This window comes from Lepidochelys kempii, chromosome 2, assembly GCF_965140285.1.
Source record: "Lepidochelys kempii isolate rLepKem1 chromosome 2, rLepKem1.hap1, whole genome shotgun sequence".
Lineage (NCBI taxonomy): Eukaryota > Metazoa > Chordata > Testudines > Cheloniidae > Lepidochelys > Lepidochelys kempii.
In genome coordinates this window covers 202,612,127-202,630,024 of record NC_136381.1, presented here as the reverse complement: position 1 = coordinate 202,630,024, position 17,898 = coordinate 202,612,127, and the positions used below count along the sequence as shown (strand labels likewise).

At 45.9% G+C, this 17,898-nt stretch overlaps 1 protein-coding gene across 8 annotated transcripts in view; it reads left to right on the top strand.

Moving 5' to 3' along the window:
• Positions 1–17,898, top strand: part of KAT2B (lysine acetyltransferase 2B) — an 80,948-nt gene that overhangs the window by 9,289 nt on the left and 53,761 nt on the right. For 5 of the 8 annotated variants that reach the window (XM_073333502.2, XM_073333501.2, XM_073333500.2 and 2 more), the window contains exons 1-2: positions 2,961–3,463; positions 14,587–14,713. In XM_073333502.2, coding sequence (XP_073189603.2) covers positions 3,212–3,463; positions 14,587–14,713 — 379 coding nt within the window. In that variant the 5' untranslated portion in view covers positions 2,961–3,211. Of the gene's footprint in view, positions 1–2,190; positions 2,298–2,338; positions 2,369–2,960; positions 3,464–4,471; positions 6,222–14,586; positions 14,714–17,898 lie in introns of those variants that run through there. The other 3 variants (XM_073333503.2, XM_073333507.1, XM_073333505.2) reach the window with 3 other exon arrangements.

Sequence of the window (17,898 nt, the reverse complement as noted above, 5' to 3'; positions counted from 1 at the left end):
TTATGCCAGTGTCAAGCCCTGTTTATGGGATCCTGCTTGGCTTGCTCTGCTTCAGTCTCTCCCTGTTTCTTGTTTGTACCCCAGATTGTATTTTTACACACGCTCGGCTGGTCAGAACAATATCCAATGGACCCTTCCACACACACGGTGCTAGTTTCTGGACAAACTAACTCTAGTAGGCCTTGCTTTAGGTGTGGTCCCTTAACACTATCTATTTTAAGAGACGAGCACATTCACAGCAAGCCAGCACTAGGCATAATCAGACTAAGCAATTGCTTAGGGCCCAGAGCAGCTCAAGGAGGCCCCCCCCCTTAGCTTTTTTAGTACAGTAGAACCTCAAAGATACAAACACCAGACTGACTGGTTGACCAGACACCATGTGAAACCGGAAGTAACCAATCAGATAACAACGGAGACAACCTCCCTCCCCGCCAAAAAAAAAAAAAAAAAAAGCAAATACTACTGTACTGTGCCTGTATTGCACCTTAAAGGTAGGCATATCTGGGCTGCCTGTCCCACCTCGCTCCCACCCCCACGTGCAGGGCAGCCACTTACAGCTAGGTGGTGAAGATGCTGGGGCTGCCAGCCCAAGGCAGCTGGAGCCGGCAGAGCAGGAGCAGTGCTGGGGTCTGCTCCACTTTAACCCCCACTCCGAGGGGGATGCACTGTTTCCCCCCAGGATCCAGCGGAGAGGGGGACTCGCTGTTTTCTCTCGCGTGCACACACGGGACGGGACGGGGACAAGTTTGCAAACTCAGTCCAATCCAGGGAAGGAAGCTGCCAGCGCTGAGGTGGGAGCTCAGCTGCTGTTGAAGCCTGGCCTGGAGTGTCAGCTGCTGGAGTTGCAGCCCAAACTGTGCTTTATGCAGAGTTACCAACAACCTCCATTTCCCAGGTGTCGTAACTCTGAGGTTCAGATGTATGTGTTTTGTGTGGGGGAGGGGGGAAATATGGGCTAGCTCTGCCTCTGCATTTACACATTAGTTTCAACCCCCTAACTCAACACACAAGATTTAACCTTAGCTCATAAATAAGGCTGATTTTGTCATGGATATTTTTGTAAAAGTCATGGACAGGTCACAGGTAATGAATAAAAATTCATGGAAGCTTGTCCCTGACTTTTACTAATAATATCCCTGACAAAATGGGGGCGAGGGGAGAGGAGGGTCAAGCACCCTGCACCACTGCACTGGCTGGGAGCTTGGAGGGACTCTTGACTGCTGGGCTGGGATCTGCAGGGTCCACTGGCGGGGGCTTGGGCCCTCCAGGGCATCCCTCACCACCCATGGAGGCTGTGGCATTCAGGGGATACCTTGCTGGTGGCTGGGGCACTCCGGGGAATTCCCCTGCTGCCCAAGGGGCCTGGAGAATCATAGAATATCAGGGTTGGAAGGGACCTCAGAAGGTCATCTAGTCCAACCCCTGCTCAAAGCAGGACTAATCCCCCATAGTTGCCCCAGATCCCTAAATGGCCCCCTCAAGGATTGAACTCACAACCCTGGGTTTAGCAGGCCAATGCTCAAACCACTGAGCAGGATTCCCCCAGTGCTGACAGGAGCTGGGGGGGCCACTGCCTATGGGGGCTGGGGAGTTGCCAGGGATTCCCCGCTGCTGGGAGCTAGGGGGTGCCCTGCTGCCAGTGGCAGCTGGGCTGCTGTGGGAAAGAAATGCTGTGTGACAGAAATGCTACTCAGTTGAGCACAAGGCCTTGCAAGCCTTTCTAAATATTAGTTTAATTTAGCCTAGGAGTACAAACACTTACATACCAGTCACAATTATGTGGCTATTGCATGGTGTCATTAGCTAGAGTTAAGCTAATAGAGTTAAGGTCATGGGGTGCTTAGGTAGTTCCAACCCTTAAAATATTTGCATTTCTTTTAAATTTAACCTTAACCCTCCATTTCCTGGGTTTGTGATGCTTGTTGTGGGGATAATCACAATATTATGCTTCTGATGTTGTTTACTGTTATTTTACAGATATGCACTCAATCTTAACTTTATTTTAATATAGGTTTTGTCTGGTTTTGGAATAGCATATATACATGTATTGATTAAGTCTATTTGTGTGGGAGGTTTAGTAGTATGTATTGACTATAGCTGATCTTGTTATTGGAAAGCCATAAAGTAGACATATAGTAGAACTTAATGTTTTTGGTAGGGCAGTGATTTTCAACCTTTTTGCTTTTGCAGACCCCTAAAACATTTCAGATGGAGGTGCAAACCCCTTTGGAAATCTTAGACGTAGGGTGCAGATGCCGATGGTCTGCGGACCACAGGTTGAAAAACACTGTTCTATGGTAAGGACTACCTTTCAGTACCTACCTGAGACATAGTCTGCGGACCACAGGTTGAAAAACACTGTTCTATGGTAAGGACTACCTTTCAGTACCTACCTGAGACATAGTCTGCGGACCACAGGTTGAAAACCTCTGTGGCAGGGTAAGAAACGTTGACTCTAATAAATATTGCCTTCTTTCTCTGGAGGGTGTAAGTTTCAGTTTACATGCTAACTGTGTAAATTAGGTGTCGCTTTGGGAGTTGGGGTGAGAGTGGAGTTTGAGGCAGCGGACTGCTCCGTTAGGGTAGGGTGCTGGTGAATTGAAAGGGTGCGTGTGAGACCAGGAGGGTGGCCGCTAGCAGGTCATGGCGGGGGGGCGGGCGGGCGACGACGACGACACGGACGCTACCCTTCCTTTATACTTTTTTGCGATGCAAGAAATACATTGCAGCAGCAATCTTAAGTCTCCGCTCAGCCCAGGTTTGGGCTGTATTGTTTTTTCTATGGGGAGGGAACACAACAAAGCCGATATTGCACGCACCCTGCTTGTGCCTGGAGGACGGAGGCTGGGAGCGCTGGGCTGCCGCAGACAGCTGGACTGAGCGGCTGGCGATGCTCCCGGCGGGCTGGGCAAGGTCCCTCCCCGCGAACAGGTCGGTGCCTCCCTCCTTGAGCTGGGGGAGCCCCGTGGGCTGGGAGGTCCGGCGCCGGGAGCACAAGGGGCGGCCCTCCCGGCAATACCGGGCTGCCGCTGCTCCCCGCCTCCCGGCTCCAGAGGGGCCGCCCGCGGCGCGGCCAGTCCCTCCCCCCGGGGAGCAGCCGGCGGCGGAGCGGGGAAGGGGAGGGTCTAGCGCTCGGCGCACCGAGCCGGGCACGGAGGGAGCTGCCGGACGGGCGGCTCCTGCCGGGTTCCGGGCCGGAGACGGCGGCGGCATGGCCGAGGCTGGCGGGGCCGGGGCGGGAGCGGCAGGAGGCGGCGGGGCCGGGGGGCTGCAGCAGGGCTCCCCGGCCGCGGGGGGGCTGGCTGCCGGCGGGCCGGCCCGTGCTGCTGCCGCCGCCGCCGCTGAGAGCCCCGGGGGCGGCGGGGAGCCCGGCTCGGCCCGCAGCGCGGGGAAGAAGGCGCAGCTGCGCTCCGCTCCGCGGGCCAAGAAGCTGGAGAAGCTGGGCGTCTACTCCGCCTGCAAGGTACCGAGCCGAGCGGCGGGGGGCTGGGCAGGTCCAGTCCCTGGCCTGGGGGCGGGGCCGGGCTCCGGCCCCTGCCGCCTGGGGAGCGCGGAAGCGGCTGCGCCTTGGTTGTTTGTCTTTGGTTTGAAACCAGGCGCAAAAAGGGAGGCCCCTAAAATGGAGTTGGGGAATTGGGGAATGGTGTATGTGGGAGCAACCCGCGCCCCCCCCCGCAGTGCTCCCGGGCCCCCATCCCCCAGCTTGTCACCCCCTCCAGCACGCACCGGCCAGCTGCCTTCTCCCCTGTGCACCCTCCGCAGTAACCAACCCGTCCTGCCACCTTTTGCCTCTGGGCAGCCTTCGCCCTGCAAACCCCCCCAGCCACAGTCACCTTCACCCCCTGCATTAACCTCGGACCAACCCGCCCTCTTCTCCCTTTTGCAAACCCCTCCCTACCACCTTCACCCCCCTGCAACAACCCCGGGCACAGATACACCCCCGCCTGCCACTCCCCTGTAGCAACCCCCTCCTGTCCACTTCCCCCCGCAAACCGCTCCCTGCCACTGCACCCCTTTTGCCTCTGTGCAATCTCTTTCCTGCCACCACACCCCTCCCCCTCCATCTCTTGGCCACCTTCACCCCTTGGAAGAGCCCCCATGCGACCCCCCCTTTGCAGACCCCCGTGCCCCCTGCACTTTGTGGGTTGTTGTTGTGAAATTTGCATGGAAGATCAGACCGAGGGGAGAGCCCCTCCTTTTCTCCTGAACAGCAGGAAGAGGGAACTTGGCCGTAGGAAGGTGGGGGCGGGACATCGGAGAATATTGCCCGTTTCTGCAGATATAGTGGCTGATGGGGCAGGGGTGTCTAAAGGTATGTGTGCGGAAGACGGTGCACATATCTGTCGGGAAGGCGATTTAGGCCAGCAGCACACACCAGCCCCTGTCATTACTGTATTATTTGTTTGGTGAAATCCTGCTGCAGCTGCTTGCCTTGTAAACACAGGATTTGGCAGCGGGACAAGCCCCAGCTTTGAACGCTGTTGCCTTGTTATTTTAACCCCCCCACCCCCGTTGTCCTCCCCCCATGTTTGCAAGACGCTGCCTGGCAGATCCCGGTGCCTGCAGTGGCCCCTGCACGGGGGAGACGGGTGCAGGGCCAGGGTGGGAGTTGGGATCTGCAGCTGCACTCCTGGCCGCCGGGGCCCAGAGCTTGGCAGCAGCGCCTTTGTTTTGACAGGATGACAGCTGAAGGAGGCGGGGACTTCGCCTTGTTGCTTCTGCGGCCTCTGGCTGACAAAAACATTGTATTACTGGATTATCAGTAATGTGACGAGGTCAGAGCCCAGCAGCCAGTGGTGAAGGAGCTTTCCCAGGGCTCATCCTAAAGTTTCTTTCCTTTCTTCTCCTCCCTTTCTAGAGAAAAGAGTCCAGGCTATGCACATTCATTCAAACACTATTAGAGACTGGGTCTTGAAGCTCTTGATTTTATTAATCTTTAAAAACACTTTAATTTTTTTTTTTAAAACACCAGGGAGCAATGATGGCTGTTTGATGGTTTTAGCTTGGTTCCCAGTGGGGGGCTGTTGGCATCACAAAAGCCACTGCTAGAATTGGCACTCTCCTCTGCGGTCTTGGCAGAGAAGCACAGGAGTGAGTGCAGCCTCTTAACTCCCACAAGCTTATCCCTACTGGTCACGATTTAGGCAAATTGGGGAAGTTGATGTTGCCATTGCCTTTGCTTCTATGGGGAAATAGGCTATGTTAGTCTCTGGGGTCATTAATCCAGCACCTTTGATGAGCGGTTAGCTCATGTAAATTATTTTCAGTACTGAAAAGCATTACTAGAAGTATTGAGGTGAAAAAGAAAACTGAGAAACTGTAGAGCAGTTATAAAGCAGATAGCCTGATTGCAAGGGTCAAGTAGAATTGAAAAGAGCAGCATGTCTAGTTAAAGCCTCAGTGAGATTGGCTCTAGTTACCTGAGAGATTGATTCTTCTATAGCTGTGGCCGTTCAAAACACCTATGTTTCACCAGAACAGTGAAAGTGTTGACTGGCAGTAGGAGCCAGGGGCTTCTGAACGCAAGAGACGGAACCTTCATGGGAGCTGAAATTGATGGAACTCAATCCCATAAGAATGAACACTTTCAGAATTAAATGTGAAATGAATTTCTTTGATTTAGCTCTCTCTGAATAATTTGTTGATGCAACACTCCTACCCACAAACATAAGCAAGCAAACAAATACCTTTCCTATGAAGGAATCATACTTTTTCTCCTTTAGGCTGGGAGGGAAGGAAGAAAGGGGAGAGGTGCTATTTCTAAATATTTGGCAGGTGTTCAGGTACCATAGTGATGGGGCTATACAAGAAATAGTATTTGCAGGAGGTTGCAATAGTGAAGAGGTTAACTTTGAAATTTCATGCTTTATGTCTCAACCTTTGATTCATTTTTGTGTTTGATTTCACAAGCTCTTAGATCACTGAAGTATGTAATTAGTGTTCCCATTCATGCAGTAAGCATATGTGAATACTGTAACAAAAGAGTAAATCTATGTATAGTTGTTCACCTTAGAGAGCGCAGGAAATGTGCTTGTCACTCAGCATGTTTGGCATTCTCTAGTCCTTGTATTTTTCTCCTCCCCCACTCCAGTGTGCATCACAGCAGTCAGCAAGATGGAATTTATTAGAATCTTAACCTTTGAGGGGCTGTAAGTAGCAAAGGAAGAGAGAACATTGATTAGGTCTGAAGAGACATGACAACACAGGAAGGATCAGAGAAGGTGAGAACACTGAATGGAGGAAGACTAAAGTGCTGGCCTATCTGGTAGCAAATGTTGCTATGCCAGAGATAAGACTTCCACAATGCTCTACTTCCACCCTTTGCTCCTCTGGAAGTAGGTTGTTCATACCTTACAGCTATTGCTCTCTAATTATGCCCTCTGGTTCATCTTTGAGAGGCACTGGCAAACTCTGCAGGGAGTGTGTCTGTGATGCTGTGCACAGAGCCTTTGGTGGAGAGAAAAAAGGAAAGATCTTATAGGACTATCCCTTAAGGAGGATACAAAGGAGAGGCAGGGCATAGGAAAGACAAAGCACTTTTACTAGAAAACAAGACGATAAAAATAAACATATATTCAGCACTACAAGTGTTTTTACAAAAACTGTCTTCATTAATTTTAATTTTCTATGTGACATACTTTTTAAAAAAGCTCTCTAAAACCTCAAGTTAAAGTGCACAATTTACTTTAGATAGGCAAAATAGTATACAATTAAAATGAATTAAAACTCCCCTTTTTATTGGTATGCTTTGTAGTGCATTGAAATGGACACTATTATAAATATGAATGAATTCATAAATATTTATTTTCCCCAGCATGCGATTTGAGCATTTGAATGCAAGCTTGGCAATCATTGGTATGAAAATAGCACTGTGTGACTTATACTCATAAATGCATTTAGTGAAGATTGGAGGAGGAAAATCATTGGCTTTTTATACATGTTCTTTCATGTGATGTAAACCATGTCTCATTGGGAGCTATATAAATGTCTTTAAGTATGTACTATTTTTGTACTCTTGCATTTTCTATATATTAAAACAGGATTATTTTTTATTCTTAGTTATATGTAGTACAGTAATTCCTAGAGGTTACAACTGCGACTGGAGCCCCATGGAGTTTGGCATTGTACAAACACTTAGACCATGTATGCACTGTGGGTATTAAAGCAGCACGTTAGTGTAAATGCAGCCTGTAGTGACAGAAAGGGTTTTTCCATTGCTGTAAGAACACCACCTTCTAAAGTGACAGTAGCTAGGTCGACAAAAACATTTTTCCTGGCTGTGTCTACACTGGGGATTGGATTGGCTCAGCTGTGAGGCTCAGGTGTGTGATTTTTCACATCCCTGAGTGTCTTAGATATGTTATCCTAAATTTTAAGCTCATACCAGGCCATAGTAGGAAACAGTCCCTGCCCTGAAGAGCTTAGTCTAAATAAATGAGACAGACAAAATGTTGGAGGGGAAATGAAGAGGTGAAAGCGTGTCAGAAGAAAATTAGAGCCAGCGTAGAACCCAGCTCCCCTGAGCCCCAGCTCAGCGATCTATCCGCTGGACCACATTGCTTTTCATCAGGTTCTAGTTGTGCACTACTTCTGTAATGTTTAGATCCTGCGGTGAGCTCGGTGAGGGTGGACCTGTGTGCTCAGGTGGAGTCCCATTTCATGTGAAAGTAGGAGCTAATGACATATCTATTTCGTGTAATATTTCTGTCTTAGTTAATGTTACCTGCTTTATAGGACTGACTGAGATGATCCTTGACTGTCCTACCTTTTGCTTAGCTTTGTACTTTGGAAGTATAACTTTTGGAAGCGTCTCTGAATGATAAATTAGTGTGTGAAAAAGAGTTGTTAGAGTTGTTCTCTGGACTATGTATAGTTCCATAGACTCAGATGTTTACTGCTTTCTCAATATCAGTTTAAAAGCTGGGGCAAACCTGTCTAACGAGGGTTTTGGGCCCAATCCAACTTCCATTAAAGTAAATAAAAAATCAGCCACTGACTTACATGTGCATTGGGGAATGGGGGAACAGGTCCATATTAGCCTACAGCCACTATAAAAGTAACAGCAAAATAGGAATAAATCAGATTCTAAAATTTGTCCTAAGAAATCTAAGGGCTCTACAGAATGCTTTAGTCAAATGGATCTGTTCCCCTCTTAATATCTCTGTGATTCTTCTCAGTGTGATATATTTTCATGGAGGATACTCGAAATTTGAGTAGGAACAATTAGGAATAACTTTTGCAAAATTATCAACGTTTTTGTTTTCATCCGCATGAAGCATGTAATAGTTTATCATTGTTTTGAGGTTACTGCTTGCTGCGGAAAGATGACTTTGCTAAATTTAGACACCCTAAACAGACTTGTATAACTTTTCTTTCTAAATCTGAAGGAAAGATAATCTTGTGTAAGGTTTTTGTTCCACCCCCTGTAATTCAGCAATTAACCTATTACATCCTACTCCCCCTTTAATTACTAAATAGGTCAGTCCTTCAAAGAGCCAAGTACAATGCCTAGCTCAAAGAGCTAATTCTCAGAGTCGTAGGGTCCTTTAATTTGCAGCTAATCTAGCTCAGAATTTGTACCTTTCTATGTTCATTTCCCCATCTTTAAAATGGGGATCCTATTTCTTAGCATGTGAGGTATTGTGAAACATCACTCTTTAATCTTCTTTAAGCATTTTTAGAACCTTAGATGAGAGGTTGCATGTGCAACCTTAAGTTTGTCATTTTCTGACTTTTGAATGCTTCATTTTATAATCTTAACATTGTAATTCCACAATTAAAACAAACAACCATGGAGCTATTAATATAGAGTATCTGAAGCATGCTATTTTCAGACTCATTTTGGACATAGTGTCAGTGTACAAGGTTCTAAAGTGTAGGTCAGCCGTTTGTCTGTTGGACAGCAAATAATATTAAATGTAAAAGTTGTTTTTGGTTATTCTTGGTTCCTGGACAACATACTTTCCTAGTCTTAATACTTTAATTACATATAATATAGAGAAGGAGTTCTTGTGGCACCTTAGAGACTAACAAATTTATTTGAGCATAAGCTTTCGTGAGCTACAGCTCACTTCATCGGAGTGAGCAGTAGCTCACGAAAGCTTATGCTCAAATAAATTTGTTAGTCTCTAAGGTACCACAAGTACACCTTTTCTTTTTGCGAATACGGACTAACACAGCTGCTACTCTGAAACCTGACATAATATAGAGGTATCATGAGGATTCAAATGTTCATATTTTTTACATTGCTTTTATCAAGTAAAGCCCATTGTAATTGCTAAGTTTTGTACTAATCCAAATCTTTCCAGCATGGGTTGAGGATGCTTCTGAGATAGCATACAAAATTACCTGTTGTGGCCATTTAAGGAACAGTGTTAATGTCCCCTGTGTTGGAAGGATGAAGCTCAAAACCAAAGTTCTTGAAGGCTGTGGTAAGGCAGGGGAAAATGAAAGTATCTTAAGTGTCCTTTATTAAAGCCCTGCAGATGGCCTAGAAAATCAATACAAGAACTGGATGTACTAGGTCAGATACTCCTCCCAGACACCTTCCCCCCAAGACTGCTTTTGAAGCTAAATTAAGTATTTGAGGAGGTAATTTCATACTTTCCTTTCTAACAAAAAGCAGGTGAGTGACATGTGAAAAGAAAAACCATCATGAGAGGGTCAGAGAAAGAAATGAGTGAAGAAAACACGGCGGAAGACTCAAAACAACTCAACAGGATGTAAGCCACTAAGGAATGCACACTGAGTATTCAATGTATTTGCACTGTCAGGGTCCATAATGAAGGCTTAGTTATCAAGAGGACCTTGTTCAGGTTGTGCTGCTGTGTTGCTGACCAAGCTTTTATGCTGTATCTGGTGCTTTATGCTGAGTTTTTAAATGTTAATGTTTGTTTGAGGCAGAGATCTCTGGAATATTGGAACAAAAGAATTGAACATCTGTTTCAAAAGATCTGGCTAGGTTAGGAAGTACAATTGAGGGCAGAAAAAATCTGCCACTGAACGTATTTTATGTTCTGTGGGAGGGTTGATATTTAAATCTGGCAGTTTAACTGAGCTGTTATCACTATTCATACATCTGTTTGTTTGCATCTTTGGTGTTAATTATCGTGTGATGCTAAAGTTTGTGTAGTTACTTGCTGTTTATGGATTTAAGGATTTGGAGTAAACATTGTGTTGTGTGCTTATGTGAAATGTTGACTGATGCTCATAAGAAATTATCTTAGAATTCTTTAGCCAAGCTTTTCTTACTATTTTTATTAGCTATGATTGACGCAGCTACAAGCTTAATATTTGAGTGGCTTTTTTATAGCATTAAACATTGCCTTTTGTTAGAGACATATTTGGGTCTGAGTGGAAAAAAACCCCAGTTCTGACAGACACATAGGGAGAAAATGGATGGATCAAATCCAAGTCCCTTTTAAAAAATATTCTGGTTTCTGTTTTTCAGAGCTTCTTTATTACTATCTTTTGAATTTTCCTTAATGATACTTTGTTATAGTCCAGACTGCTCTTTCTTTCTCTCACAAATAACTTGCATTAGTGCAATGCTAAGGTTCTACATTTACAGTTATAAATTAGAAATTGCAAAAATTAGCAGTTTCATGGTAACACTGACTTTCCCACAGAGCATGTATGGGAAATTTGGGCGGCATCAGGTTTTGTTTTGCTCTGCAACCTAAGAAAAAATATGGTATCAAACAATCTCAAAGGGTATGTCTATACTGCAATAAAAGACTTGTGGCCCAGACGTGGCTGGCCCAGGTCAGCTGAGTTGGACTGCAGGGCTGTCCAGTTGCAGTGTAGACGTTTGGGCTCAGGCTGTGGCCCAGCCTCTGAGATCCTGCAAGGGGGGAGGATCTCAGAGCCCGAGGCCCAGCCTGAGCCCAGATGTCTGCACTGCAATTTTATTACCCCATAGCCCAAGCTCAGAGAGCCTGAGTCACCTGATCCAGGCCCTGAGACTTGATGTTGTAGTGTAGACATATTCAAAAAGATACTCTGTTGTAAACCCTGGAAAGGTTTACAACAGAGAGTATCCTTGGCTCACCGGCATCACTCAAACCTTTGCCTTTTATCCTAGTAACTAAAAATAAACAGGTTTCACAGCCGTTGGGTGACTAAAACAAAAGTAGGACCCATGCTTGTCAGTATGTGAAAAATAAGAGTGCTTCTCCAGATAAGCTGGATATCTGTGGTCTTCCAGATACTGGTGTATATTCAGGTATTTTTCTTATGCCTCGTCTACACTTACCAGGGGTTCAATGTGCGGCAATCGATGTGCAGTGGTTGATTTAGCGGGTCTAGTGAAGACCCCACTAAATCTACCACAGATCACTCTCCTGTTGACTCCTGTACTCCACCTGAACGAGAAGCGCAAGGGAAGTTGACGGGAGAGCGTCTCCAGTCGACATCACATAGTGTGGACCCCGTGGTAAGTAGATCTAAGTACATCTACTTCAGCTACGTTATTCATGTAGCTGTGTAATTTAGATCGATCTCCCCCGCGTAGTGTAGACAAGGCCTTGGAATGCTAGAGAAAACTGCACAGAAGTATAGCCTAAAATTCACTAGAATTAACATAAATCCTCCAGACCTCAGCTTATTTGGAAAAAAAAAATTATTGGAAAAAATTGTTCCTATAAGTCCTGCCCCTAGCTCCTCCAGAACTGACCCTCCCTTTTGCCACATACAGACTCATCTCCTGGGAGTAGGGTTGCCAACTTTCCAATAGCTGAAAACCGGACACCCCTGCCCCCATCCCCTGCCCTGCCTCTTCTCCTAAGGCCCTGCCCTTCCTCTTCCCCGAGACCACGCCCCCACTCACTCCTCTCCCACTCTCCCTCAGTTGCTTGCTTCTCCCTCCCCCGGGACTCACCTGCCACTTACAGAGCCAGGCTGGGAGAAGCTGACGCGGAGCCTGCCTGCCCGCCCGCCCAACTGGGGCACAGCAGTCAGGCTTTGGCTTAGAAAAGGAGCGAGGGGCTAGGGTGGGGCAGAGGGGGGGTTGGTCCCCAGAGCAAGGGGATGAGGAAGGGGCAATCAGGGCACAGGCTCGGGGGGTGAATGGGATCCCCCCAGGTAGCGGTGCCAGTATCTACCTCTCCACCGAAGGCTTGAGCTGTGGGTCCGAGAGCCCGTTCTCTCTGTTAGCAGCTGGGAAGCTCCTCCGGGCAGCAGCTGCTGCTGTTCCTGCTCTCTCCGCAGGGAGATCGCGGTTACTCCCAATAACCAGACTTTTAGTGTCTGGTCAGCAGTACTGACTGGACACTGCCAGGCCCAGGAGTGGTGGAAGTTCCCTAAAATTGAAGGGGCCACTGGTGCCCAAACTGTGGCTGGCTCCCATGCTGCCTCTTCCTGCAAGGATGCATCCCGGTGCCACATCTTCGCCCAAGGCTGCACCCCCCACTCGCTCCTCTCCACTCCTTCCCCCCTGTCGCTCGCCCTTATGGCTGGTAAAAAGTGGGAGGGCTATGCTTTTAAGTGATGGGGCCATGGCCTGTTGGCCCCCCGTTCCGGCACCCGTGCCAGATCCCCTTTTTGACTGGACTCCTGACAACCCTACCTGGGAGCTTAGTGGTTCCCTCCCCTACCTGGATACACCTCTCAGCTGCAGATAGCTGCTCACGTTTCTGCCAACCGTTTCATGCCCAGACAGTAGCATGTATGTGTGGAAGGGGAGGGAGAAGCACACTTCCTCTTTCCAAGGGTGGTGTGCTGTTATGTGCTTCCTGGGAACCTCTAGGGGTAATTCTAAGTCAGCCTGTTGACTTCAGCTGCTGCATGGACCTTCTGCATCCCTTCTAATGTGCCTGACTACATTGGGTGCAGTCAAACTATCATTTGGCGTGCATATGGTATCACAGGGATAGACTGGTGGTGCCACGAGCCCTTCCAAATATATCCAGTGAATGGTGATTGTTCAAACGTTATGGAGAGAAAACGTGTTATGTGTTGTCCAGCAAAGATCTGGCATTGCAATGCTTAGTGCACAGGTTGCATGATTTGAAATGGTGGAGTTGAAGAACTACTTAATCACAGTTGGCTAATATTTTCAGTTCTGGTACTTGAAAAGCTGCAGCCTCTGTTGGGCACTGGTACCTTAGGTATAAGGCAATTCAAAACAAAAGACAATGAAGTTTTTGTGGAATAAGCTACATGAAATATTTATTTTTCATACCTTTTCTGAACATAATGAAACACACAAGATAGACATTAACACCACAAATTGAAGTACTACACTTATTTTTAAGTTACTGTTAAGTATTATGCAGTAATTTCATTACTAAGAACCTGGAACAGCAAATGATTGTGTATCTTGTTACAGTGCAGTACACAAATATTTCTAAATATAGAGCAGAGAGGAGATGCTTTTCTTGGAGGTGGGTCTTCAGATTGGAATATGAGTTCAGTTAGGAAAATCCAGAAAGTCTTTAATTGCTTTGATGCTGGTACTCAGAAAAGAAATGACCTTCAGTGCTGCTCTTGTACCAAGTACTTTGCTTCTCAAGTGCTAGCATTCCAGTGGAATATTGCCACTTCACCCCTGAATGTCTGGAATTTGGCTACCGGAGGCCCCACTGCCTACCTTATCATGTTATCAGTCCTGTTAGTTAGGATTTGCTGAGCATCTTTTAGAGTGGTAGCTGTGTTAGTCTGTATCAGCAAAAAGAATGAGGAGTACTTATGGCACCTTAGAGACTAACACATTTATTTGAGCATAAGCTTTTGTGGGCTAAAGCCCACTTCATCAGATGCATGCAGTAGAAAATACAGTAGGAAAAGATATATATACAGAGAACATGAACAATGTTCAATGGCAACCCCCATTTTTTCATGTTCTGTGTGTGTGTGTGTGTGTATGTGTATATATATATATATATGAATATAATCTTTCTACTGTATTTTCCACTGCTTGCATCTGATGAAGTGGGCTTTATCCCACGAAAGCTTATGCTCAAATAAATATATTAGTCTCTAAGGTACCACAAGTACTTCTTGTTCTTTTTGGGCATCTTTTGCCATCAATATTTGGATCTAAATCTTCCAGGATAAGCAGCAGCATTTCCTTAGTAGAGACCAGTGCCTCTGGAATTCCCTCGTTTTGGTGGTTTGCTCAGACCTGTGGTTTTGACGCCTCTATTGCGTGATGTATTGTTTATTTTGTTTTGCTTCACATGTCTGTTGTATGGTGGTGTGTTGTATGGTTCCTAGTCGGCAGGAAAGAAGACAGGGCAGTGATGCGGATGCTACCGGATGGGTGACCTATTTATTTTATTGTTTTAATTGTAAAAGTGTCTAGATGATATAGCAATAGGAGCCAGCACATCAAATAGATGAATGCTGCTTTTGCACAAAAGTTGGAGTGAGGACCTGCTGTAGAGGAGTTAGCCTGTGGTTTGGAGTGCTTGTCTTTTTTCTCAGCTGGTATCTTCTGACCAGCTGGAAGCAGTTATGGGCCGCCACAGATCACTGTGAATTCTCTGCTTTTAAGTAATGAGTTCTACTTTATATCTGTGTATTTCTAGAAAACATGAAATACATTAGTTGTGTGGTAGATATATTAACTGTCTATTTTTATTTCAGGCTGAGGAATCTTGCAAATGTAATGGCTGGAAAAACCCTAACCCACCTCCTACTCCTCCCAGGGCAGATTTGCAGCAGACAATTGTCAGTCTTACTGAACCATGTCGCAGCTGTAGTCATGCACTAGGTAAGTATTTAGCTTCTCCTGGATTTGCAATCCATGTTCTTAGACCCTAGGTCATAATATTACATGTTCTGTTATTCCCAGACAAAAACTATATTAAGATGGAGTTATGGTTGGGTGTATGCATCAGGAATTTAGAGTAAAATATGGTAGAGATGTGGAAATAATCTTAAAAACAAGTGCTACAAACCAGGAAATCCAGAATTAAGGTTAAACTTAAAAGAAATCCAGATATTTTTATGGTATGAAAACGCAAAGTTAGTTCACCAAACAACTTTAACTCTGCCCTATAGTTATTTATTTAGCGTGTGCATAGTCGTCTAGCCAAGCGTTGGCATCTTCAGTGGCGTGATGCAGTTCTTCTGGGCCACCGCTGAACCTAGTCAGCAGGCATTCATCGACAATGTGCATCATCGTCTGTGTTGCGCCGCAGCTGCACAAAGGGCTGTCACGAAAACCCCAGCGATACTGATTGGTGGCACAGAGACCTTGTCCGGTCCGAAACCTGTTCAACAGGGACCATTGGGGATGGGGCAGGTCAAAACCAGGTGGGCAGATTGTGGAGTTGGTGACGAGGCACTGGTTGGGGATTATAACAGATATCCATTCCTCTCGCGAGAGTGTTTCCACCCTAACATCCTGGTGTGGTGGATGAGACCATAATGGGCAATGTGAGGCAAACGTGCAGCTGGTGGTTTAAAAAGGCCATTGTGCAGTGGCAGGCTTGAGTTGGCGTATACTTTCTCTAGTAACCTGCCAGTGGCAACCCCTTGTCTGATATGAGGAGGAGCAATATTGCTCAGAACTGGAAGCCATGGAGTTGGACACAGGATGTCAGAGATGATACACATGGCAGCATGTAACTGAGTATCTACCAGTTTGGTGTGTGATGATTGACACCAAACTGGTGCACGGGACTGTGCCACTGAATATGAGATAGCAAGAGCTGACGTCCGCAAAGTTGGAGCTTGAGCACCCCATGACGAACATGCCAGTTTGCTAAGAAGATTGTTGTGCATCTTAACTTTAGCTGCTGTCTTCTTCAGGTGGGCATGGTAACTCAGTGTGCGGTCTAAGGTTACACCTCAATAGACCGGTTCTACTTCATGCTTCACCTTCTGACCATTGAGATAAACTTTCAGTTCTCAGGTTGCGCTGGCGTGATGAAGATGGAACAAATTGGAGGCTGTTTTTATGACACTTGACTGAAGGCACCAAGCCTTACAGTAGTCAGCTAACTGTATAATGTCCCAGTTCAAGGTGGCATCAAGCTCGTGAAACGTCCAGGGCTGGGTACCACAACAAATGTCATCTGCGTAAATGAACTTTTGTGACTCCATTGTTGGCAGGTCACTGGTGTAAAGGTTGAACAGGGTTGGAGAAAGCACAGAGCCCTGGGGTAACCCATTGCTCTGTCATCTCCAAGCACTCGTCTTCTCTCCCATGAGGACTCTGAACTGCCTATCGTGGAGGAACAGTTCAGTGATGCCTATGAGCCCAGGTAGCAGGACCTGTGATACCTTCACTAGCAGGCCAGTGTGCCATGCCGTATCACATGCTGCTGTTAGATCAATGAAAACAGCGCCTGTTTTCAAGTTTCTCTGGAAGCCATTTTCAACAAATGTGGTCAGCCCAAGTACTTGGTCGCACGTGCTACGGCCTCAGCGAAAGCCGGCTCGGTCGGGGCTCAAAATTCTCTCCACGTCAGGTAATATGTGCTGTAGGACCAAGCGCTCCAGTGCCTTGAAGCACACCGACAATAATGATATGGGACGATAGCTTGATGCTTGACTTGGGTCCTTTCCAGGCTTTAGGAGGCCAATGACTTTTGTGGTGCACCATATCTTCGATAGTCTACCTTCACTGATGACCTATAGTGAGACTATGCAATAATCATATGACTAAGATTAAGGCATTTTAGTGTTTGTAGTCCTAGATTAGATTAAACGGATTTTTAAAGACAGATTTAGCCCCTGCCACCTCCATCCCCTGTTGTCAATATTGTGGCTGATATCTGTGTTGTGATTCTTCTGAAACTACAGCCTCATTTGGGGTCTGTCTATGCTACGATTTCACCTCTGTCAGGTGACCTAGTTACAGCATGGTTGTCTCACAACATGGTCATTTTTGTAGTACAGATGAGACAGTGACTGTCTCTGGACAGTGCTAACGGTAAAAGTCCATGTACGCTACCAAATGGAACTATGCTTGTACCATATTGTGTGAAACTGTGTTGGAACCAGTCTCCCTTTATGGTTAAAGCTGTGTTATAAACAACCTCTGTGCTACAGAAACGACTGTTTAAGTCCATTGTGAAACATGGTTGTATCCCAACCAGGTTACAACATAATGATTCCTTACCAGTGTGGCCAGAAAAAAACCACCATGTATCAGGGACAGTTAGAAACTTTGTGGCTACTTAAGCTAAAACATGATTACTTAACATGGTTGTAGCATAGTTTTTCTGACCGTGAAGTCAAGAAGAAACACTGCTAATAACAGTTGGGACACAACAAATTTCAGAACTGTTTAAAATGAAACTTGTTTTGGTTGTGTAGATATGGCCTGAAATTACAAATCAGTAAAATCAGCAATTTTGTTAAATTATGTAAAATCATCACAATAGGTGATTTTTAAAAAAAGTAAACCAGTGTATCTTTTGAGGGGTTATTCGCTGCAGAATTTCTGTAGAGAATTTATTTACCTCTCTGCTCTCCTTTTTGTGTGTTCTTTTGTTGTTTAACCTATTCCTGGGCTTTTCTTTATTCATTGTTTTCATTTATGTTCAAAATCTCTTCTTTCATGCAAGAGAGGAATAACAAATTTATAGCAGCACATGAGTTCAGCATGTTTAGCGAGGCAGTTCATTTAACTTCTCAACGTATAGCATACTTTTGCTTCCTCTGGGATATGCAGTTCAATTCATTTATGTTATGAAACCCTTTCACACTGTGCTCTGGGATACTGAAGGCATTTCTTCACTGCTGCCTAATCCTGTTAGGTGCTGAGCCATTAAGCCACATCTTCTGTAGGATTTGAAGATGCTCACCTCCTTTCAGAAGAGCTCAGCGCTTCTGAGGATCTGACTTCTTCGATGAAAATCTTCGGTCACTCATTGAGAATCAGGAAAAGCAGTACGTTGTTACTTTTGAATAAACATTACAGACCATATCTGGTGCAGTGTTTCT